A 24,690-nucleotide genomic window follows, 5' to 3' on the forward strand; every position below is an offset into this window, starting at 1 on the left:
CAACTATTGCACTACTGAGCTTGAAATTTACTTTAGAAAATGCTGCAGGCAGTCTTATGACAATGCTGCCAACATGGCTGGTAAGTACAATGGTATGCAGCAAAAAATAATTGGAAAAAAACCAATTTACAAGATTTATTCCATGCGTAGGTCACTCTTTAAATCTGGTGGGCCATTCAGCTTTGGATTGCTGCCTAGATGCAGTGAACTGTTTTGGCATTATCAATGAACTCTATATCTTCTTTTCATCCTCCACAAAGAGATGGTCAGTTCTAAAATCATTTTTGCCACCTCAGTCTAAAGTTCCTAAATATTTGTCAGACACTAGGTGGGATGCACATGCAAAAGCCACAGAAGCTGTTTTGGAAAGTTACAGTGCTATCACTGATGTGTATTTTGTATTCTGACGTTAATGGAAAGGGGGAGACGAGGCTTCAAGCGAACAATCTTTTGCAGAAAATGGAAGAACTGGAATTTGTGTTTATGCTGCATTTTTGGACCTGTGTGCTAGGTCATTTTCACAAGGTCAGCAAAGCCCTTTGGAAATTAGACCTGTTATTGAGTTCTTGTGCAAGTTTGTACAGTTCACTTCTGGATTTTTAAAGGAAAATTAGAGAAAATTTTGATGAGCTTGAGAAACAAGCAAAAGCCACCTTGCCAAACATTAACTACAAAACAAAGAGACAAAGAGTAAGGGAATGCCAAAGAAATGACAGAAATGCACCTGATGCCTTAGATGCACTTTCTTCAAGAGCTAAGTTTAGGGTAAAAGCCTTTATTCCTATATTAGATGCACTTGAAGCCAATTTAAAAAGAAAAAGTACTGTGTACAGTGATGTTGCACAATTGTTTTCCATTCCTGCTAATCTGACAGCATCTAGGCAAGAAACTCAGCAAGGTGTCGAACAGTTGATGGAAGCATACCCAGAAGATATTGACCTGAAACTTACTGATGAACTTTTGCACTTTCACCTGTACGTGAGACAAAGCCATAGGCTTACAGAAGAGCTCTCTCTGTCTCATACAGACCTTTATCAAATTATATACAAGGAAAAAATTCAGATGGCCTTTCCTAATGTGGAAGCAATCTTGCGGCTATTTCTTAGCTTTATGGTCACTAACTGCTTGGGAGAGAGGAGTTTTTCAAGACTCAAAAGAATTAAAAATGAATTAAGGGCCACAATGTCTCAAGAGAGGTTGTCCACACTGAACATTCTGTACAATGAAAGTGACAAACTTAGACAAACAAATTTTGATGAAGTTTTAGATAATTTTGCTATGAGGAAGGCTGGAAAAAAACATTTTTAGTCTTACTGTATTTGATGGTTGTAGTTTACTTCTTAATATGTATTTTAAAACTGATTGTTTAATGACAACATAAAGTAGATTCTAAAAGTACCACACTGTCAGGTAATCATGATCATATTATGTACACTTCCCAGGCAATATACTTTGTAAATTCAAGGTTGTTTTTTTTTTAAGAACAACATTATAACTTCATGTTTCTAAAAATTAATGCTTATTCCACAAAAGGTTTACAAAGTTCAGCTATTACAAAAGTTTTTCGGTGTTAATTTTAACATTTATGCATTTTGTTCAATCACTACGGTATTTAACAATAACATCTTATGTCCTTTAAAAGAGAAATTGTGAATTGCAGAATTTTAAATACCTGTCATCATCCTTGGCTTCATTCATTTTTGTTTATAACACTCTTCCATTTTCTTCTAATTGTGAGTGTGAGGGATTGGAAGGAGCCTCACAAGTGAAGTAGCCTAGGGCTTCTCATCATCTAAATCCAGCCCTGGCCAGGGGTGTCAAACATGTGGCCCGGGGGGGCCAAATCAGGCTTCTGTAGGGCTCCTTTCAGGCTCCCAAGCAACTGGATGTCATCTGTTTCATTCTTTCTCTCTTGCTTCCTTCAGCATCACAGCTTCCTTTACCAAGCTTGCTCAATAACATAGGAGCTACAGAGCAAAGTCCCATTTACCCCATTGACTGAGGCTCCTCACTTGGGAAGAAAGGGGGAAAGGAACAGCTTTCTTCAAAGGAAGCTCTGGCTCTTTCCTTCCTTCCTCGGGGACCAGAAGGGGGAGGAGCCTCAGCCAACAGAAGAAAGAGAGGCTTGGCTCAATAGCACTTCTGTGCAATAGAAGGAGCCCAGGATATATGGGAGAGAAAACAAAGGAAGACCAACAAGTACTAATGGTTAAAGCATGTTTCAAGTTTTAAAAAAACTTTGTGTTTGTCTATGTCCTTTATAAAGTTTATATCACTGCAACCTGGCATTACATTTTATGATACACATGACCTGGCAAGGTCTCATTTATGTCCGATCTGGCCCCCACAACAAATGCGTTCAACACTCTTGCTCTAAGCATTCAAAAGGCTTTTCCCCTTTGTGGGTTCTTTGATGCACTTGAAGAATGCCACTCTGATTGAATCTCTTCCCACACTCTGAGCATTCAAAAGGCTTCTACCCTGTGTGGGTTCGCTGATGTTGTTGAAGATAGCCACTTCGACTGAATATCTTCCCACAGTCTGAGCATTCAAAAGACTTCTCCCCTGTATGGATTCTTAGATGTCTTTGAAGACTGCTACTGTCACGGAATCTCTTCCCACACTCTGAGCATTCAAAAGGCTTCTCCCCTGTGTGCATTCTTCGATGACTTTGAAGATGGCCATTCTGACGGAATCTCTTCCCACACTCTGAGCATTCAAAAGGCTTCTCCCCTGTGTGGGTTCTGAGATGACTGTGTAGACGGCCACTGCGACTGAATCTCTTCCCACACTCTGAGCACTTAAAAGGCTTCTCCCCTGTGTGGGTTCTTTGATGCTGTTGAAGACTGGAACTCTGACTGAATCTCTTCCCACACTCTGAGCATTCAAAAGGCTTATCCCCTGTGTGAGTTCTGAGATGACTTTGAAGATGGCCATTCTGACGGAATCTCTTCCCACACTCTAAGCATTCAAAAGGCTTCTCCCCTGTGTGGATTCTGAGATGATTTTGAAGAGTTCTACTGTGACTGAATCTCTTCCCACACTGTGAGCACTCAAAAGGCTTCTCCCCTGTATGGATTCTTAGATGTTGTTGAAGACTGCTACTGTCGCTGAATCTCTTCCCACACTGTGAGCAATCAAAAGGCTTCTCCCCTTTGTGGATTCTTAAATGACACTGAAGACTGCTACTGTGTCTGAATCTTTCCCCACACTTGGAGCATTTAAAAGGCTTCTCCATTGTGTGGGTTCTGAGATGATTTTGAAGAGTTCTACTGTGACTGAATCTCTTCTCACACTCTGAGCACTGAAAAGGCTTCTCCTCTGTATGGGTACTTTGATGCTGTTGAAGATTGCCACTGTGACTGAATCTCTTCCCACACTCTGAGCATTCAAAAGGCTTCTCCCCTGTGTGGGTTCTTTGATGCACTTGAAGAATGCCACTCCGACGGAATCTCTTCCCACACTCTGAGCATTCAAAAGGCTTCTCCCCTGTGTGAGTTCTGAGATGACTTTGAAGATGGCCATTCTGACGGAATCTCTTCCCACACTCTGAGCATTCAAAAGGCTTCTCCCCTGTGTGGATTCTGAGATGATTTTGAAGAGTTCTACTGTGACTAAATCTCTTCCCACACTCTGAGCACTCAAAAGGCTTCTCCCCTGTATGGATTCTTAGATGTTGTTGAAGACTGCTACTGTCGCTGAATCTCTTCCCACACTCTGAGCATTCAAAAGGCTTCTCCCCTGTGTGGGTTCTTTGATGCTGTTGATGACTGGCACTCTGACTGAATCTCTTCCCACACTCTGAGCATTCAAAAGGCTTCTCCCCTGTATGAGTTCTGAGATGACTTTGAAGATGGCCATTCTGACGGAACCTCTTCCCACACTCTGAGCATTCAAAAGGCTTCTCCCCTGTATGGATTCTTAGATGTTGTTGAAGACTGCTACTGTCGCTGAATCTCTTCCCAGCCGCCCTGAGCCTGCCTTGGCGGGGAGGGCTGGGTATAAATAAAAACTTACTTACACACTGTGAGTAATCAAAAGGCTTCTCCCTTATGTGGATTCTTAAATGACGTTGAAGACTGCTACTGTGACAGAATCTCTTCCCACACTCTGAGCATTCAAAAGGCTTCTCCCCTGTGTGGGTTCTTAGATGCAGCTGAAGATGGTCACCAAGACTGAAACTCTCCCCACACTGTGAGCATTCAAAAGTCTTCTCCCCTTTATGGATTCTTTGCTGTTGTTGAAAAGTGCTACTCCTACTGAATCTCCTTCCAAACTCTGAGCATTCTAAAAACATCTCCCCTCTGTGGGCTTTTTGATGTTGTATAAGAAGAAAATTTTGATTGAATCTCTTTCCACACGCTGAGCATTCAAAAGATTTTCCATCTCTGTGGATCCTTTGGTGTACAAGGAACTGTGATTTGTATCTGAAGTACTTTCCACACTGAAAGCATTGGCGTGTGTTCATTATACTGTGCTTTGAAACATGCATATTACTCTCTTTTCCATTCAACACTCCACTCTTGGAATAGATTAAAGGCTTCTCTCTTGTAGGAATTCTTTGATGTTGAGCAAGGTCTGGTTTCTCTGAGAAGCTCTTGGCACAGTCTGAGCAGCTAGAAGGTTTCTCTCCTGTATGTGTTCTTAGATGTCTAAGGAACTCTGCTCTGGTAATCATGGCCTTTCCACAGTCCAGAAACTGATGGGTCTCCTTTCCTCTGTGCATTCCCAAATGAACAGTATATTGGGTTTGATCTGAGAAGTTCATTCCACACTCCAAGCACTTGTATGTTTCCTCCAACATTGGAATTACTTCTTGGAAATCCACCCCCTGGCAAGGAATGGATTTATCCCTCTTCTTCACTCTGTGACTTTTCTGCCTCTTCAGCCTGCCTTGAATCTTGACATTTCTTCTCACATCTTCTTTCTTGATTTTATCACGCAATAGATGATGCAGTTCCTCATCCTCCTTATTCCTCTGATCATCCCCTGCAGGATTAAAGAGAGAGAGAGAGATCTTGTTAGAATCCACACAAGGAGGTCCAGTTGGATCCTGAAGTTCCACCCATGCTCCAGATAGCTCAATGCTTTCCTCCTGGTGTACACTGAAGTGTACAATTATCTACACTTTGAAAGTACATTAAGACTCCTGCATCAGAGACCCTTGGTTGGGAGTCTGGTCATTAATATTGACTCCTCACCTATGTGACTTCTTTGAGTGCTGTTTTAGGATTGAAGCTCTTTTTGTACTCCAAGCAACTATACAATTTCTCTCCTGAGCCAATTAGCATTGTTGTTTATTCTCTGTCTGAAGGTTTTGACAAATGCCACACTTTAATTTCCCTTTTCCCTGCAGTGGATTGTCTGGTTCACATGGAGGCCTTTGTTCCTTCTTTTGTGGACTGACCTTGATTCATGGACTGAGGTTTCAGGGAGGACCCCTCTTTGGCAAGGAATGTGCTTATCTCTCCTCTTACCTGTGGGGTTTTCCTCTTGCCTCTGTGGTCCATCTCCATAGTTTTCTTCAGCATTTTGAGTCTTGACTTTTTCCAAAGAGAACCCCTGGAATTCCACAGCTGTCTCTTCTAGATCTGCTGCTGGAATGAGGAAAGAGTTTCAATCAGCACCAATGCAAGAAGCCAGGCCACCAGTCAGGGACTCCTCTCTCTTTGGTCTGCATTTCTTTTATAAGAGCTTCTTTCCTGAGCTGCTGGTCACATTTTATCCCTGCCAGGCCATCCCACAGAGCTTTTTTATATTCTGTTCCATCCCTTCTCTCCCCAAACTTCCTGTAGTGTCTTAAGGAGGAAGTTGCAAAGAAAGACTTCCCGTGCAGCTCTTTTGATTTTCAGCTAATTAAATAGAAAAAGTTATCACAATATGCAGTCATCAAACATCAAGCGTTTCCTTGCCATTGTGAAGAGCAAGGAGAAACTCGTTTTCAGCCTTCCCAAAATAGATGTTTTCTGGGGATTGAACCAGGATCTAACCAAGTGAATCCCACAGTTCAGAGGCGCCATTTGTTAGGGGGGCAGGTAATGACCAATGAGAAAACCAACCCTGTATTGTTGGGCCACCTTTCTCTAAGGTCAGCTGCATTTTCTTGCTATATCTGAGCCATTCTCTACACCTTACCTGGGCTTGTCTATTGTCTAATGCTCAGCAGTTTCTGAATCATCCAGGCATTTCCGCCTTTCCTAGAAGCACCAAGGCAGCCTGTCTCTCTGGAAAGGAGTGTATCATCTAGCCCCACTGGTGGACCTCTTGATGGCACTTTTTTCTTTTACCACTGTGTGACACAGAATGTTAGACTGGATGGGCCATTGGCCTGATCCAACATGGCTTCTCTTATGTTCTTATGGCCAGAAGACTGGCTTATGGGGCCTCAAAGCCATTCACTTGTTACAATACAGCAAGAGCCTCTCGGCCCATCCCAGAGTAACACACAGTGAAGGAAAGACCAGATAAGAGCTCCAAAGAGTCTGTCCTGTTCCATCTTCCTCAAACACTTACAACATGCAGAGAACATAGATCGAATGTGCAGAAGGGCAACATGTGTTCAGCACGACCAGGGTAACGTAATGTAAACATGGAGAAGCTAGTTTGGCCGACCCTGAGAGCAACACAAGGATGTCATTGTTGTCAACCCTTTTCCTTGGGGATGGGGGAAATGGTACTGGCCAGATTTAGAGAAACCTAGGTTTCAGGGAACACTGAATGGACAGGTATACCTAGCTTTTCTATGTCTGTGTGTTTTTCTGTGGCAGATGCCTTCCTGCCTCAAGGGGGTGTAAGGGGCTTAGCCTTTGGGAAACAGCTGGTCTCTTGTCTCTTGAGGAGATGGAAGGCTGTTGCAGTACTTTCTCCATCCGGCTGTGGCTCAACCAATTGTGTTTCAACTGAGAACTTATTTATTGGGCTGACAGAGTCAGTGGGAATCTGTTCAACAGCAGACAATTCCACCCTCTTGGGGTGAGGACTGATCCTCCTCACTGCAACAGAGGATGCGGTATAATTTGGCTTAAGCCAGTTTCCCTTGGGTTGCAGTGTTAACTGATGCAACTACCTGCTGCAGGTCACCCTTACAAGGCAGAAGAGCTCCAAGAAACCCATCTCCACCTAACAATAAGGCCAGAAGGCATCCATGTGAAGACTGTAGGAAAGGGTGGATGTGCCTTTTGGCCACATCTAGTTGAGCTGTTCTGGAAGGATTGAACCATGGTCATGATCCAAGCCCACAATCCAAACAACTCTACAGGAGATGGATCTTTCCAAATTACAGTCAGAGTGGATGGCAATAATCCCTTCTGGAGAAGGGGATGTTGTAAAGGCTGAGAACTGAGAAATTAGGATCTGGCTTTTCCCCAAGTCTTTCAGAGGGCCTCTCAGCCCTGCCTTGACCTCAGGACAAAACAACTTCTCTGGCTTGAGTGATGGCCACAAAACTGGACTCAGCTGTCCTGGATCAGTGGGGTGGCTTGTATTGCTCTAACAGGCCATGCTGAATATCACTTTAACGGCCACCCCAACTGCTTGATGCACTGAGTGGCATCCAATTCACTGCACTGGCCTCACAAACAGATATTGCATTATCCCAATGGCAGCAGTTTACATTTCTGGCACCTATGAAAGATCCTTACCCAGAAAAGCCACACTCTCATAGTTCTCCAGCATGACTTCTTTGTAGAGAGCTTTTTGGCCTGGATCCAGCAGGGCCCACTCTGCCTTGGTGAAATACACGGCCACCTCCTCAAAAGAAAATGGAGACTGAAAGAAAAAGCAGATTCCCTCAACAGAGATCATGCCAGGTAGAAACCTCGACAGGGGTACTTTCTGAGGGTGTATGGTATGTGTAAGGCCAGTGCTATTCAGAGTCTCTCTTTTTAAGACAGCGGGAGTAAATGCTTCCCCAAGAAAGGAGTGAAGGCCCTGACTATCCCCATTCATCCCACTTACCTGGACCAGAGATTGAGCAACTATTCCCACTTCTCTGCAAAGAAAATAGCTTGACAACATCTCTTCACTGCCTGCAAGGGAGACAAAATGGTAAGGAAGGATTTAAAATTCAAATTCCTATTTGCTTTGCTTCTCTGAATCCTGCTCTTATGCATCCCCATTCCCAGGCTCTGAAACCTTGTCTTCTTCACACTCAATAAAATTTGTAATAATTTTAAGAAACTGTGGCAGAAGCAACATAGAAGCACCAAGTGCCCATGAGCCTCGAGGGTTATAAATGCTGTCAACACATTTCACACTTCTGTGAGACTTGATATGTGCCCTGTGAACCTTGGAGCTCAAATGGTTGCAGCATCAGACCAAAAGCTTGGGCATGACATTCTCCCACCTGCTGGGCCTTCTTACCCATCTTGGAGTCTGGAATGGTAGGAGAAAAAGAGGCGACTGGAAATCACATGGTACAACACATCACCATCACATCCAGCCTGAAACCCATGTGATTTTAGCACATCAGCTAACACTCTTGGGAACTGCCAATGTGTTTCCAGAATGTCTACTGATGCTCTGACTTCACATCCAGGTATTTGACCAAACTATACATGAAAATGACACCTTGTCTAAACTATGCTCCACCCTCATGGACTGGCAACCCTCTTTCTGACTGTTGCCCCCCAGATACCCACAAAAAGTCTTCAAGCTGGGACACAGAGGCCGAAATTACTGGCATCTGGCAATGTTTTTTTGTTTTTAGATTTGCTGCCCCAGAACAAGGGTGTGTGTGTCTAAATTGCTGTTAAGTCATACCTGACTGATGGTGACTCCAGTTCTACAAGGCAGGAGACATTTAGAGGCAGTATGCCTCTGCATAGGAACCTTGAATTTCTTTGCTGGTTTCCCAAGCCAAAAATTAAGCAGGGCTGACCATTCTTGGCTTCTAAGATCTGATGACCTTGGTTAGTCTGGGCCATGCTGCTCAGGAGAATGAAGAGGTTCCACTGATTCACCTTAGCTAATGGCTGTACCCAGATTTGTCCTCCTTTTCTTTTTTGAGAGACTTTGTGTCTTTCTAATGCAAGGAAGCTGAGATATAAATATTTCCATGGATGTAAATAAGAATGGGATTGCTCTCCATGAATCTACATAGTTCCCCTTGAAGTGGAGTGACCATTACAACAACCTACGGCACTTTCCCCCAGAACTCCATTCTACATAGAAGTATTTCCCTTTTCTCCAGTCCTGAAGCTTCTGCTCAACAACTTCACTATGTGTCCTGATCCCCTCTGAGCAGGAGCCCCCCTTACCACTTTGCAGGGCGTCTTGGCCACGCTCCTGGGCCTGCGCCCTCTGACCTTCCTCTGACGGAGCTCCTTCTGCCTCAGAGAACTTTCCTTCCACCTTCATGGATCCTCCCCACATCTGAAACAACAGCAAGGGAAAGGGGTAAGAGAAGGAATGGAACACGGGGGGAGGGATGGATCCCGACCCACTCCCAGACTCCTCAACCCTGACTTCACCATCAGAGATGCTATAACCACAGAGCCAAGAACCAGAGTTGGGTTTTCTTCCCAGCCTAGTGAACTATCCAGAGGTAGAAATATATAAGAAAACATAGGAACAATACACTGAAGCATTATAAAAAAGAGATGAAAGGAGGACAGATTCCTTTCAAGAAGAATCTTTCGAACAATAAGGAAGAGTTTTAGAAAGTAAAGCTGTACTGAGAATAATTGAGCAAAACAAATCACCAGGAGCAGATGCGATATCAGGCAAGGTATTCCAACCCACAGAAAAGGAGGCCATCAAAATCTCAACAAGAATCTGCTAACAAAGATGGAAACAAAATAATGGCCCATAGACTGGAAAAGCTCACTTTACATTCCAGTTCCGAAAATAGAGACATCAAAGACTGTAGCAACTATTGGACTACTACATTAATTCCTCATGCAACTCAAGTGATGCTCAACATTTACAACAAGACCTGCTACATCCATAGCTTACATCCATGCTTTTGACTGCAGGGATCAAGAAATAATATGGCTGGTTTGAAAAGAAGTGGGTGTGCCAGAACTTCTAATTGTTTTGATACACAACCTGTACTCTGGGCAAGAGGCCACTGTTAGGACAGAATACAGAGAAATAGAATAGTTTCCAGTTGGCAAGGGTGGCAGATTAGGATATATTTTATCTCCTTGTCTCTTCAATCTACATGTAGAATGTATTGTAGGAAAAGCTGGATCACATTTAGATGAAGGTGGAGTGAAAATGGTAGGAAGGAACATTAAGAATCTAAGATATACAGATGATACATTACTGGCAGAAAATAGTGAAGACTGAAATCATTATTAACCTCAGACTTTTAGGCTGTACGTTTTTATGTTTCATATTTATTTGTAATTGTATTGAATTCTGTTGTAAACCACCCTGAGCCCACTAGCAGGAAAGGGGAGAGATTAAATTAAATTAAAAATTATTAATGGCCAGAGCAGAAAATGATGATTTTGGATTTATATCCCACCGTCCACTCCGAATTTCAGAGTCTCAGAGCGGCTCACAATCTCCTTTATCTTCCTCACCCACAACAGACACCCTATGAGGTGGGTGGGGCTGAGGGGACTCTCACAGCAGCTGCACTTTCAAGGACAACCTCTGCCAGAGCTATGGCTGACCCAAGGCCATTCCAGCAGGTGCAAGTGGAGGAGTGGGGAATCAAACACAGTTCTCCCAGATAAGAGTCCGCATACTTAACCACTACACCAAACTGGCTCTCAAATGCTAAAGGAAGATTACAGCTGACCATCAGGAAGACAAAAGTAATGACTAGTGGAGAAGTACAGAAACTGAAGATTAATGATGAAGAAATTTACATCACGTGTTACCGGCCTCCTCCCTTCATTCCATCCCAGTGCTATAAGGTCTGCCAGACATGGACAATAGGCCATGTCTATGAGGCAGAACCTGCCATTTTAGTCTCTACTGCAACTCTGTAGTTTTAGATTTTATATATTTTAAATTGGTCTTTTACTGTTTTTACTATTGATTGTTTTTATGATGAAACCCACCCTGAGCCTGTTCTATGGGAAGGGTGGGCTAAAAATCGAATAAATAAATAAATAAATAAAGTAAGTAAGTAAGTAAGTTAAATTGTTCAAGATTTCTGTTCCTTGGCTCCAGCATCAATGCAATAAAACTTGAAATATGCTGTTCCCCACCCCAACTAAAAAGGAAAAAATGCTGCTTGTTATCGTCATGCTTGAAGGGAAATGAATGGGGCATCGAAAAGGAATCTCAGTTAATTTCACCATAATTAGAAAAGATTCTCTTGCACACTTATCTCCTATTTGGACATATTTATTGCTACAATCCTTGTTGCCCCTTAACTGGATCCATATAACAGTTGACCCTGTACACTTGGCTTGTTGTTCCTGTTTAGTCTCAAAATGTCTTCATCGCGTTTTACAGTAATTTGCTTTTCAGTCTTGTTTATAAGTTTGAATGGTTTTCTTCCATTTCATTGTATCTGAAGAAGTGTGCTTGCACTGGAAAAGTCATACCTTGAATAAAACTTTGTTGGTTTTAAAGGTACCCCCGGACTCTAACTTTATCAATCAAGACAGAGACCGCAAACAAGAAATGAGGAGCTGAGACTGGGAAGGGCAGCCAGGAAGGAGCTAGAAAAGATTCTTCAGTGTAAGGATATGTCACCAGTGACAGAGATCAAGTTAATTCATACCACAGTACTCCCCATTACTATGTGTGAGTGTGAAAGTTGGTCAAGGAAGAAAGCTGGGAGGAAGAAAAGTTGATTTGTTGTGGTGTTGGAGCAGAGTATTTCTACAGATACCATGGGCCACCTAAAAGACAAATGAGTGGGTTTTAGATCAAATCATGCCTCAACTCTCTCTGGAAGCTAAAATGACTCAACTGAGGCTATCGTGTTTTGGTGACATGACTCATTGGAAAAGACAATAACGCTAAGAGAAGTTGAAGCCAGCAGGAAAAGAGGAAGAGGAAAACACGTCATAGATTGACTCAATCAAGGAAGCCACAGCCCTCAGTGTGCAAGATGTAAGCAAGGCTGTTAACAAAAGGACGTTTGTAGGGTTGCCATAAGGCGGAAGACTGGCTCTAGCCAGTCCTCACAAAGTCCATGGAGCCGGCTGCAAACCACTCGGGGCCCATCTGCCTCCTGGTAACAGAACTGCCGGAAGCATTGGCTGCGTACATCTGTGGTCATAGTGTTCTGAACCAGAATCTCTGGCACAGCTCTTTCCCAAAATTCAGCACCACTCCCTGCTTGGATGGGATGGGGACGTTTCCTTGATATGCTGCCAGTTCCAGGGCCTTCAGGGTCCTTCTCTTCCATCTCCTTCCCTTTTCTCTTGGGTTGCCTCTGACTCTAGAAAGTCATTCCCCTGGTTGTGAAAAGGGAGAGGGAAAGATATCACAAAGGCATGAAGAAAAAGAGAATGAAGTTACATCAGCGATCCTGGTGAAGAAACACCTAAGGATTACTCCGGTGGATCAGAAAGAGCATCCTTGTTGTAGTTTGTGGATCAGGATAATGTCCCTGAACTGTATTATATATCAAGTTTTTAAATATATGCTTTTGATCCTTCAAGCAACAAATATCTGCTTTTAAAAATATGTTGTGGAGTTTGGCTTCCAATTTCTGGGGATCCATCTGTCTAGTGGATACATCTGAAGATAAACTGGAGCATTGGTAAGGGCTTAACCATTAGATGGCAGACTATAATTAATGTAGATGTTGGTCTGAAGCAAAAGAACAATATTTGAGTCCAGTGGCACCTTTAAGACCAAAAAAGTCATATTCAAGGAATAAGTTTCATGTACAAGCATGGCTACCCACCTTAATCTATCTTCATGGAAGGCACCACATTAAGCCACATGGAATGGGACTCCATCAGTCTTACAAAGAAATTTGCACAGGTACAGTGATATTTCCTTTCTTACACAATGAAAAAATCTGGACTATCTTGAAAAAGTGTACTTGCACATAAAGCTTATACCTTGAATACTATTTTGTCTTAAAGATTTCACTGGATGTAAACTTTGTTCTATATTTAATGCAAATAAAAAAATAACCCCCCCCCAAAAAAACTTGCAGATGGGGGGGGGGAGATAAGGCCTAAATGTGCAATATTTGGGGCAGCCAATCAGCATGAATTACTCCTCCCATGTGATCACCTCTGGGACTTCTTATTGGGCCTCCCGCTGCCCTCCATAAGAGCACCGTGGGCAGAGTGTTAAAGCTGCAGTACTGCAGTCCTAAGCTCTGCTCACGACCTGAGTTCGATCCCCAGTGGAAGCTGGGTTTTCAGGTAGCCAGCTCAAGGTTGACTCAGCCTTCCATCCTTCCGAGGTCGGTAAAATGAGTACCCAGCTTGCTGGGGTGAAAGTGTAGATGACTGGGGAAGGCAATGGCAAACCACCCCGTAAAAAGTCTGCCGTGAAAACTTTGTGAAAGCAACGTTACCCCAGAGTCAGAAACAACTGGTGCTTGCACAGGCGACCTTTCCTTCCTTTCCTGCCCTCCATGGCTCAGAATATATTTTGGTTTTCCAAAGTCAGATCCTGCCTTTCAGCTCCCCCAAGGGACACTATGGAGGGTATTTATTCAATCCCATTTATATCCTGCTCCCTCTCTCTGGAACCGGACTCGAAGGGACAGGCAACACATAAGATGAACCTGATAAAATAGTACAAAAGATACAAGAAACTTCAAAAATACAAAACTATTGAACACCCACCCTCCAGCAGGGTAGCATGCAAGGATGCTGCTGGCCTGGCGGGCTCCCCACATCCTCACCTCCCCGCAGCCTGGCAGCGATCCCCCAGAGGCCGACGGGGAAAGGGCCGACTTGCAAGCCCTGCAGACTCCCCCCCCACACACACACACAGGGAAACCTTCACATAGAAGCACAACATCACCTTTGGAAAGGAATTAAACATCTCCCCCCCCCCCCCCAACACGAGGCGAGACGAGAGCCGGATTCCTCTTTGCTGAGACCAAAAGGACTTGCTGGGGAGGGCCCGGCTCTCAGGCGTCTGGAGTCCCTCCCCACTTCTCTTCCCCTCTCCGCCCCCTCCCTTGCTTGGCCTCTCTAGCAAACAGCTGGGCTCTTTTAATCCTTTCACGGCTGCAGAAGAAGCCCCGAAAAAAGCTCCCTGCCCTCCCCGGAAAGACCCGCCTCCCGGGACTGGGCTTCATTCAGCCCTACAGTCAGCCGCGCCGTACAATGCACCTCAATGGGGCTGCTCGGGAGCCGCTCCGCACAGGGCTGCTCTCTCGGGGAACCCCAGGCTGGATCAGCCCCCAGTCTCAGGCAAAGGCGGCTGAGCCAGTGGCTCCCCCCCAGTCCCTCCCTCGCCTGGCCTCCATCCTTCCTCCTCCACCGAGTAACGGCTGGGAAACCCCATTGGAGGGGAGGGGGCTAGACCTGCACTGGGGGAGCCATGCAATTCATTGTTCCACCAGAGAATCGGCCCTCCTGAGTCAGGCCAAGGGGGGGTTCATCTCCTCCAGCATCCTGGACTCCCAGGGAGTCTGGTGGCCCCCCCGCCTGCCCCGACGCAACTCTCCAGAGGGTCCGACTTTGTGGGATGAAGCGTGTCTGCATACGAAAGCTTCCATTCTGAATACAATTTCCTTGGTCTTAAAGGTACTACTACTGGACTCCCGACTTTGTTCTATTGCTTCAGACCAGCCCGGCTGCCCACCTATCTACAAAATAAACCTGATAAAAAAAAACGACAAAAGGGGCAAGAAACCTTAAAAATATAAAGCTCTTAGCAATCTATATCGGATAATTCCCATCCACCCCCCCAGCAGGTCACGATGCAGGGATGCTGCTGGTCTCCCCCCACCCCACTCCCCGCTGTTTGCAGGGTCCCGATTCCCCGGAGGCCGCCCGGGAAAGAGCCGCCTTGCAAGCCTTGCAGAGGTTCCCCCCCACCGCCGCCCCGGGGCCTGACAGAGGGAAACCCCGACAGAGAAGAACTTCACCTTTGGAAAGGATTTAAACGCCCCCCCGTCTCCCAAACACTTTGCGAGAGGCGAATTCCTCTCTTCGGAGCTTACTAGGGAGGGGACCTTTCCGGGTCTGGAGCCTCTTTGTCGGCCTCTCTAGCAAACAGCTCGGCTCTTTTAACCCTTTCACGGCTGCGGAGCCCCGAAAAAGCTCCTGCCCTTCCCGTCAAGACTGGTCTTCATTCATCCGGGCTGCAGTCAGCGATGCCCTACAATGCAGCTCAGTGGAGCTGCTAGGGGTCGGGACCCCAGGCTGGCTCAGCCCCCAGTCTTCTCAGGCAAAGGAGGCTGAGCAAGTGGCTCCCCCCAGTCCCTCCCTCGCCTGGCCTCGATCCTTCCTCCTCCACCGAGTAACGGCTGGGAAACTTCATGGGAGGAGGGGGCTAGACCTGGACTGGGGAATCCATGCAATTCATCGTTCCACCAGAGAATCGGCCCTCCTGGGTCAGGCCAAGGGGGGTTCATCTCAGGCCTGTAGCTAACCAGGGGCCCAACCCCCTGAGAGTCTTTTGGGGCCCTCACTCCCATTCTAGGGCCACCCCTCTCCCTCCCACACAATTTAAATCATGCAGGAGGGACACCCAGGAGCATCCTCTTCCCTCCTGTACTAAAGAGCCCACCGATCAGCAGGCTCTTTAAATGTACTTGAGAGGCAGTGGCCACTCCTGCAAGGAGGGAGGGGAGCAGCTCCTGGCTTCTCCAACTTCCTGTTCTCACCCCCATGGCTCCCTCCTACCATGCCTCTCCGTAGACCCTAGCTACGGGGCTGGTTCATCTGGTCCAGCATCCTGGACTGCCCGGGAGTCTGGTGGCTCCCACTGCCTGCCCCCGTAGCTATTCAGAGGTCTGTCACATTATATGACCTGGAAGAAGGAAGTCCCGTTTAACTATTTGCAGTTGGATGCCCTTTTGTTCTAGTATTTTAGGAGAGGGAGAAAAAGGTCTCTTTGCCCGCTCTCTCCACCTCAGGCATAATTTGATGAACCTCCATCACCTACCAACTTAGGACAAGGTTGCAGTCCAGCAGCGCCTTTAAGACCAACAAAGTTTTACCCAGAATGTCAGCTTTCGTGTGTGCGCAGTCTACATCAGATGATGAAATGCGGTACAATGAGCAGTGCTACATATAGCTGGTGGGCATAAAACATAAGAGAAGCCATGTTGGATCAGGCCAATGGCCTATCCAGCCCAATACTCTCTGTCACACAGTGGCCAAAAAACCCAAATGCCATCAGGAGGTCCACCAGTGGGGCCAGGATACTAGAAGCCCTCCCACTGTGCCCAAGCACCCAGAATACAGAGCATCACTGCCCCAGACAGAGTTCCAATGATAAGCTGGGGCTAATAGCCACTGATGGACTGATAAGCTCCATATACTTATCCAATCCCCTCTTGAAGTTGGCTATGCTTATAGCCACCAGCACTCCTGTGGAAGTGAATTCCATGTGTTAATCACCCTTTGGGTGAAGAAGTACTTCCTTTTATCAGTTCTAACCTGACTGCTCAGCGATTTAATTGAATGTCCACAAGTTCTCATATTGTGAGAAAGGGAGAAAAGTACTTCTTTCTCTACCTTCTTTATCCCATGCATAATCTTGTAAATCTCTGTTATGTCACCCCTCAGTTGATGTTTCCCCAAGCGTTTCAACCTTTCTTCATAGGGAAAGTGTTCTAAATCTTTAATCATTCTAGTTGCCCTTTTCTGGACTTTTTCCAATGCTATAATCTTTTTTGAGGTGCAGTGACCAGAATTGTACACAGTATTCCAAATGAGGCCGCACCGTCGATTTATACAGGGGCATTATGATACTGGCTGATTTGTTTTCATTTCCCTTCCTAATAATTCCCAGCATGGCATTGGCCTTTTTTATTGCAATTGTACACTGTCTCGACATATTCGGTATGTTATCTACCACGATCCCAAGATCTCTCTCTTGGTCAGTGACTCCGCCAGTTCAGATCCCATCAACTTGTATTTATAGTTAGGATTTTTGGCCCCAATGTGCATTACTTTGCACTTGGCCACGAATCCAATGGCAATATAATGAAATTAACAAATTGAACGAATCCTAAGTTTGGTCTGGATAGCATCAGTTGTGTGGGAAAACAACAAAGGCAATAAACATATCAGAGTTGGGGAATGATGACAACAGTCCATCATCACAAGGTAATAAATGTAGAATCTGTTAACTGCCTTTTATCTCCTCAAATGCTTTCCAGTGGAAGGAAGCTGAGATATAAATATTTTCATTAATTGTATGGAATACCTCCCCTGATATCCCATCTACTCCTGGTGATTTTTTCTTCCAGTTGTTCTCAGTGAAGGTTTACTTTGTAAAATTCTACCTTCTTGTTCAAAAGATTCTGCCTTCTTGTTCAAAAGTGGAGTGGCCATCGCAACAACCTACAGCACTTTCCCCCAGAACTCCATTCTACGTAGAGGTATTTCCCTTTTCTCCTGTCTTGAAGCTTCTGCTCAACAACTTCTCTACGTGTCCTAATTCCCTCTGGGCAGGAGGCCCCCTTACCACTTGACAGGGCCTCTCGGGCACCGTCCTGGGCCTGTGACCTCTGACCTTCCTCTGACGGAGCTCCTTCTGTCTCAGACAACTTTCCTTCCACCTTCATGGATCCTCCCCACATCTGAAACAACAGCAAGGGAAAGGGGAAGAGAAGCAATGGGATGGGGGGAACGATGGATCCTGATCCACTCCCAGACTCCTCATCCCTGACTCCACTGCCAGAGCTGCTATAACCACAGGGGCAAGAACCAGGTTTGGGTTTTCTTCCCAGCCTTCTGAACTATCTAGAAGTAGAAATATCAGAGGAAATATCAGAGATATTAGGGGAGGTATTCCAAGCCACAGAAAAGGAGTCCATCAAAATCTGAACAATAATCTGCTAACAAAGATGGAAAACAAAAGAATGGCCCACAGAGGGGAAATGCTCGTCTCGGCGGGGAGGGCATGGCATAAATTGAATTAAACATAAACATAAATGCTCACTTTACATTCCAGTTCTGAAAAATGGAGACATCCAAGACTGTAGTGTCAATTGAACCACTGCATTAATTCCTCATGCAACTCAAGCGATGCTCAACATTTTACACCCAGGCCTTGGTCATATAATGAAAGAGAAATGCCAGATGTTCCATGTGGATTCACAAAAGGAAGAGGCACTTGAGATTATACTGCAAATTCACATTGGTTAATGGAGCGAAGGAGAGATATCCAACTGGTGATGCATAGAAGATAATTTCAGAAGATAACCAGCTTGTGATTCATAGCTTACATCCATGATTTTGACTGCTGGGATCATGAAAGGGTATGGCTAGTTTGAAAAGAAATGGGTGTGCCACAACATATGATTGTATTGATGCACAACCTGTACTGGCTCTATGGAGCCATCGCAAGCCCAGCACCCCAGGCAAGGCACCCCACCTCATCCTTCATGCGGGCAAGCGCAGCAGTAGCATTCCTGTGCCTCAGTGAACACTATGAGGCTGCTGTTGCTCCGCCAGCAGCATCTGACACAGCAGCAGCCTCACAGTGTGCTCTGAGGTGCAGGCGCACTGCTGCTGCACTTGCCTTTGGCAGGTATTTTCCTCCCGCGGAAGTGAGGGCAGGCGGGAGGGCCATACTGCCACCCTCCTCAGGGCTGCGCCCCAGGTAGCCACCTAAGGCTGCCTAGTGAAGGGGCCAGCCCTGCCTGTACTCTGGGCAGGAGGCCACTGTTAGAATACAGGGAAACAGAATGGTTTCCATTGGGCAAGGCTGCCAGACTAGAATGGATTTTATCACACTGTCATTTAGAGAAAGGAGGAGTGAAAATGGTAGGAAGGACCATTAAGAATCTGAGAGATGCAGATGACACCACATTACTGGCAGAAAGTAGTGAAACCTTGAAATCATTATTAGTGAAGGCTAGAGCAGAAAATGCTAAAGGAAGATTACAGATGACCATCAGGAAGACAAAAGTTATGACTAGTGGAGAAGTACAGAAATTGAATGCTCGGGGTTCCTGTTTAAGACCAAAAAGGTTTTATGCAAGGTACAAGCTTTCACGTGCAAGCATGACTACCCACCCAAATCTATCATCATGGAAAGCATCACTTTAAGCCACATGTGATGAGACTCCGCCCCCCCCCCTCGTGGGACTGGGCTTCATTCAGCCCAGCTGCGGTTAGCGGCGCCCTACAATGCAGCTCAATGGGGCTGCTCACTCCGCACAGAGTCACTCCGCACAGAGCTGCCCTCTCGGGGAACCCCAGGCTGCATCAGCCCCCAGTCTCAGGCAAAGGCAGCTGAGCAAGTGGCTCCCCCCAGTCCCTTCCTCGCCTGGCCTCGATCCTTCTTCCTTCACCGAGTAACGGCTGGGAAACTCCACCGGAGGAGGGGGCTAGACTTGCACTGGGGGATCCATGCAATTCCTTGTACCCCTAGTCTAGAGTATCTCCTGTCCCCCTTTAGTCATCTCTCTAAACGGAAAAGTCCCAGACTCCTCAGCCTTTCGTCATAGGAAGGCGCTTTAACCTCCTAATCTGCCTTGAATTTTCCTGAAAAAGGCAGACTATAAATAAATGAATATGCTGTGAGTCACCTTTTTCTCTCTTTTATCCTCACAACAGCCTTGTGAGGTAGCTTAGGTTAAGATGGAGTAATTGATCAAAGGTTACTCAGTAAATTTTGTGGTGGTGGCCGTGGCAGGGGGTCTTGAACGCAAGTCCCCCTGGGACAGGGGTGTCAAACATGCGGCCCAGGGGCCGAATCAGGCCCCTGAAGGCTCCTAGCAGGCCCCCAAACAACTGGCTATCCTCTGCTTCCTTCTCCCTCTCTCTTGCTTCCTTCTGCATAACAACTTGGTTTGCAAGATTTGCTCAACTGCACAGGAACTACAGAGCAAAGCCTCTATTTTCTCCATTGGCTGAGGCTCCTCTCTTGGGGAGGAAGTGGGAAGGAAGAGATTGCTTTGCCTAGCTCTCTCAATCGCACAGCAGAGCACTGAGCCAAGCCTCTCTTCCTTTAATTATACTGATCAAAGCCACCAAGTAATACAGCGTCTTTCAGTTTGCAAAAATATATATTACAAGAGTGTGTGCAACACAAATTAAACAATACAATAATGATATTGTTTAATTTGTGTTGTACACAACTCTTGTAATATATATTTTTGCAAATTGAAAGATGGTGTATTACTTGGTGACTTTGATCAGTCTACTAATTACATCAAATGCCCTTCAAGCAGCAGTTCTCTTCTATTGGCTGAGGCTCCTCCCCCTCTATTGGCTGAGGCTCCTCCCCCTCCTGGTACCTTGGGGAAGGAAGGAAAGAGCCAGAGCTTCCTTTGCCCAGTTTTCTGGATCCCCTGGGAGAGATACAAAGAAAGCACACTTAAGACCAATGAGTGCTAATGTTTTAAGCATGATTTAAATTTTTAAAAAATCCTTGTGTTTCTCTGTGTCTTTTATAAAGTTTATATCTCTGCTACCAAATCTTAAATAGGTACAGACATGGTGTGGCCTGACATGGCCTGGCCCAACAAGGTCTCATTTATGTCAGATCCGGCCCTCATAACAAGCGAGTTCTTCTCCCCTGATTTATAGCATATAAGTCACCTTGTCTTTGATACAAACAAGACAAAGGCAAGTGACATTACTTGAAAAAATGTTACATACAAAAGAGCGGGGCTTTTTTTGTAGCAGGAACTCCTTTGCATATTAAGCCACACCCTCTTATATAGCCAATCCTCTACGAGCTTACAGAGCTCTTATTGCAGGGCCTACTATAAGCTCTGGGAGTATTGGCTACATCAGGGGTGTGTGGCCTAATATGCAAAGGAGTTCCTGCTACAGAAAAAAAAACCCTGCAAAAGAGGAACAGAAACCAGGGCTCATAACAAAAATATGTTATTTATTGCTATAAACAGGAATAACTTAAATTTATATCCATCGCAATGGCATAATGACTTACAACTCACTTTGTCAGACACAGATTGGGATGCAATACGGAGTTCACAGGCTTTCACCTCAAAACAAATTTCAGTCAAACTACAAACTACCAAATTGTTACTGCGATGGTACTTAACTCTTTCCACACTCCATAAAATGAATTCTATAACTTCTCCTATTTGTTATACAGGTTGTGATCAGACTGCAACCTTTTTTAATTGTTGGTGATCATATCCTTTAATACAAGTCTTTTGGGTTAAAATACTAGATAAAATCAAGGAAATATTATCTGTGACCATCCCTCTAACACCATAAGCTGTATTATTAAATTACTGGAACATGAAATGTAATGAGTAATCAAAAAAAGAAATTACACTTACACTTTTGTCCATAGCAAAAACTTTAGTAGAGTTGAAGTGGAAAGACTCAAAAATGCCTACTATTGACCAATGGATGAACAAACTGTGGGACTACTTAATTTTAATTGGCTTTTATTACTTCTAACTGCTGTCCTGCATTGTATGATAGAAAAGTGATAAGACCATGACCATGGCACTCTGAAGTTTGCTATCTGTTACAAACTGATTACTTATATGCTAATGTAGTATACCAGAAATTGATTTATTTTTAGAATACTTTAAATGTTGTATTTTTATTCTGTTTTCATTCAACACACATTGTATATCTGTACTACTTTGTACTGTTTATTTGTATGTTAAAATTCTGTAAGAAAAGCCCCCTACTTTTCATACATATGGACATCGTGATCACCAGTATGGTTGCCAGGGTGCCTGGAGTTTCGACTCTCACACATCTGCTCTAAGAAGTGGACTTTGCCCATGGTTTCTAAGGCTTATGTGGATACTATAAGCCTCAGCTTTGCAGCAGCATTCTATACCTCTGGATGGGTGTTAGCCAGAACTCTGCTCCTTGTGTGCCCAGTCTTGGCCGCTGCAGTAAAGGAAGCCATGCCACCATGAACTGTACAAGCAAACAGTTTCCAGCCTGTTTCCATGAACCAAGGGCTAACACCACCAGAATCCATCTTGTTTTCCTGACTTCATATCCAACCGCTGCTTCAACTTTTGCATAAAGCAATCAAGCTTATCCAGACATGGATCCTGCCAGACCACTCAAGCCTTTGTCTAACGAAACCCAGAACGAAGACTGGTGCCAGGAAGAAGATAGAAAAAGAGGGAGACCATCTCCTGCCAGAGCCAAGTCTTTTGTCTAACCCGGGGGATACCTAGGTCAATATTTGATTCTCTATTGTCACCTTTTCAGATAAGTTCATCTAATCTTAAGTGTTCCCCACCCAGTAATCACTTCTATTCTGTCACTTTGGAGCCTACCCCACGGCCTGTTTCAATCTGGAAATTCTTTCAGGTACCCAGGATCCAGGCAAGTTCATTGGTCAAGACAGGTACCCAATTGGGTGCCACCAAGGGACTTGCTATTGGCTCTGCAATAGTCCAGCCCTCCTGGTCATTGCAGAGCCTCCCCTTTCTCCTCCCTATCTCCCAGCCCCTGAGGGTCGAAGCTAGTCTATTTAACCTCTGACCCAACTCCACTCATGTGTGCTTCTAGCAGTATCCCAGTTCCACTGTCTAGATCCATCCCCAATTCTGGCCACAGTTTTGGGTCCATTTCCCCCGTCCTCTTTTGTCGCCATTGGAGCCTTCCTTGAAGACTACGATAGGTAATATTACCCTGTGTGTCTGCCCTTTATGTTCCCCTGTCGATCTATCTATATTTCTAGGACTGTATGTGTGATTGGATGTGTATTTTTATCTTGTATGAAAGACTACATTTTTCTTAATAAATTATAATTGGTTTTACTAAATTAGAGTCCCGTTATTTAAGCATCACTCTCTGGTTGGTTAATCTTGTATACATAGGTAAAAAGATCCCTAGTGAGCCAGGTGCCCACCTAACTGATTCCCCCAACCTCGTTTGGAGGGCATTTCGGCTAACAATTCATAAAAAAATTAAGAGGGAAAGGTGGACTATAAATAGCAGTAGTTTTTTTTTTTAAAAAAACCCACTGAATTTCCTATCTAACATAAACATCTTTTACTGATTGAACAACATCAATATATCATTTTAAACTGTGTTAACATATAACTTGAATTTAACATATCTCATGAATCTGAGCAGACTTCAGAGGATGGTGGAAGACAGGGAGGGCCTGGCGTGACTTGGTCCATGGGGTTGCAAAGAATCGGACACGACTGTGCGACTGAATAACAACAACATATAACATTGTACTATTTGACATATTTATGGAATTTAAAGATATAAATATTTCTGTTTTCTATAAGATAAATTGCAAGCATACCCGGTACTTGCGAAAACATTGCCAACTGCTGAACCTTTAATCTTTGCCATCTGACAGGTAGGGAAAAAAAAATAAAAACTGAAGGCAGGCAACACGTTAAGTAGTTAACAGAAGAAAGTATACTATTTGGACAGAGCAAGATTCTAGTCCAATGGCGCCTTGAAGACCAGGGCATCAACAGCTAAAAGGTGGTCTTTAGGGTAGCCCTGGACTTCAGTCTTGCTCTTCCGTCACACAACAATATGGCTGCCCACCTTTAAACTATTTGGGCACAAGGTCTCTCTCAGAGTCGTAACCTGTGGGACTATCAGCACGTTTGGCTGTTAAACTAAAGTTTACAACATCAAGAACACTGAACTGTTTAAAAATGTATTAATTTCAGCATAGTAAATGTTAAACACTGAAAAGTCTGTATATGTCTGCAGTATAAGGACTTCTTCAGTATCAGTTTCTCCTTCAGTACTTCCACAAATTTTCCAGTTTTCCCACTGGAAAGATTTAATTGGCTTCTTTTCATACCCCACCATTCTCCTCACCCAAAGGGGCTTACATTCTTCTCCTTCCCTTCATTTTAAAGTCACAACAACCCCCTGAGAAAGGTGAGGCTGAGAGTATGTGACTGGCTTAAGGTCACTCACCAAGTTTTTGTGGAAGAGTGGGGATCTGAATCTGAGTCTCCCAGATCCCAGTTCGACACCCCAAAACCACACTTGGCTCCCTTTCATTTTCATGCTATATCTTTTTAGTGTGAAGAACTTTCTCTCAAGAAGCATTTTACTCATTCTAAAAGAAATATTTCAGAGGTTTTATTTTCAGGGCTCCCCCAAATGTTCCAAAAATAGTGCTTGGGGGGAAAAGACAGAATACTCGTCCCCTGCCAATTCCGCCCCCCCCCCACACACACCTCTCCATTTCTAAGCGGGGCACATGTACACCCGAAGACATATGGATGAGAGTGGCTGAGGAGAAGGAGTTTGTGCTCTGGGCAGTGCTTTCTGGATAACCCAAAATGCCAGACAGCAAAGCTTTCACTGCAAACAATCACTGTGCTTAAAGTTCCATCCTCCAGAGAGGTCAGAACCAAAGCTTGCTTGAGTTCATTCCTCCTGGTGGTTTTTCCCGCAGGTAGTGAGTGGGTACTACAATGGCCCAGTCGCTGTTTCAGATATCATAACTGGGCAGAAAATCATGGAGTCCCCCATTTCGCAAGGCAAGTTGGTGAAAATCACAGCAATGACCTCTGATGTGCCAGTGAGGAGGTTGATCACTGGCCCAAAAAACGGGACAATCAAACTATGGAACTTCAAGAAAGGTGCACGCCAAGCTGTGTTACCTTCAATGGATAAAAATGAGTTCCTAGTGGAAGGAAAGAAATACCTCTGTCTAGTCACTGATGCCTCC

At 44.8% G+C, this 24,690-nt stretch overlaps 2 protein-coding genes across 5 annotated transcripts in view; both read right to left on the reverse strand.

The window, feature by feature from the left end:
• Positions 1 to 24,690, reverse strand: part of LOC132566037 (oocyte zinc finger protein XlCOF6-like) — a 191,691-nt gene that overhangs the window by 68,626 nt on the left and 98,375 nt on the right. The window lies entirely within an intron of this gene.
• Positions 2,440 to 8,365, reverse strand: LOC132567789 (gastrula zinc finger protein XlCGF57.1-like). The gene is made up of 4 exons (XM_060233475.1): positions 8,362 to 8,365; positions 5,478 to 5,597; positions 4,814 to 4,989; positions 2,440 to 3,895 (listed from the first exon to the last, which is right to left on the reverse strand). Exons 1-4 carry the CDS (start codon positions 8,363 to 8,365, stop codon positions 2,477 to 2,479), a joined length of 1,719 nt encoding a protein of 572 aa, XP_060089458.1. The 3' UTR covers positions 2,440 to 2,476.

This window comes from Heteronotia binoei, chromosome 2, assembly GCF_032191835.1.
Source record: "Heteronotia binoei isolate CCM8104 ecotype False Entrance Well chromosome 2, APGP_CSIRO_Hbin_v1, whole genome shotgun sequence".
Classification (NCBI taxonomy): Eukaryota; Metazoa; Chordata; class Lepidosauria; order Squamata; family Gekkonidae; genus Heteronotia; species Heteronotia binoei.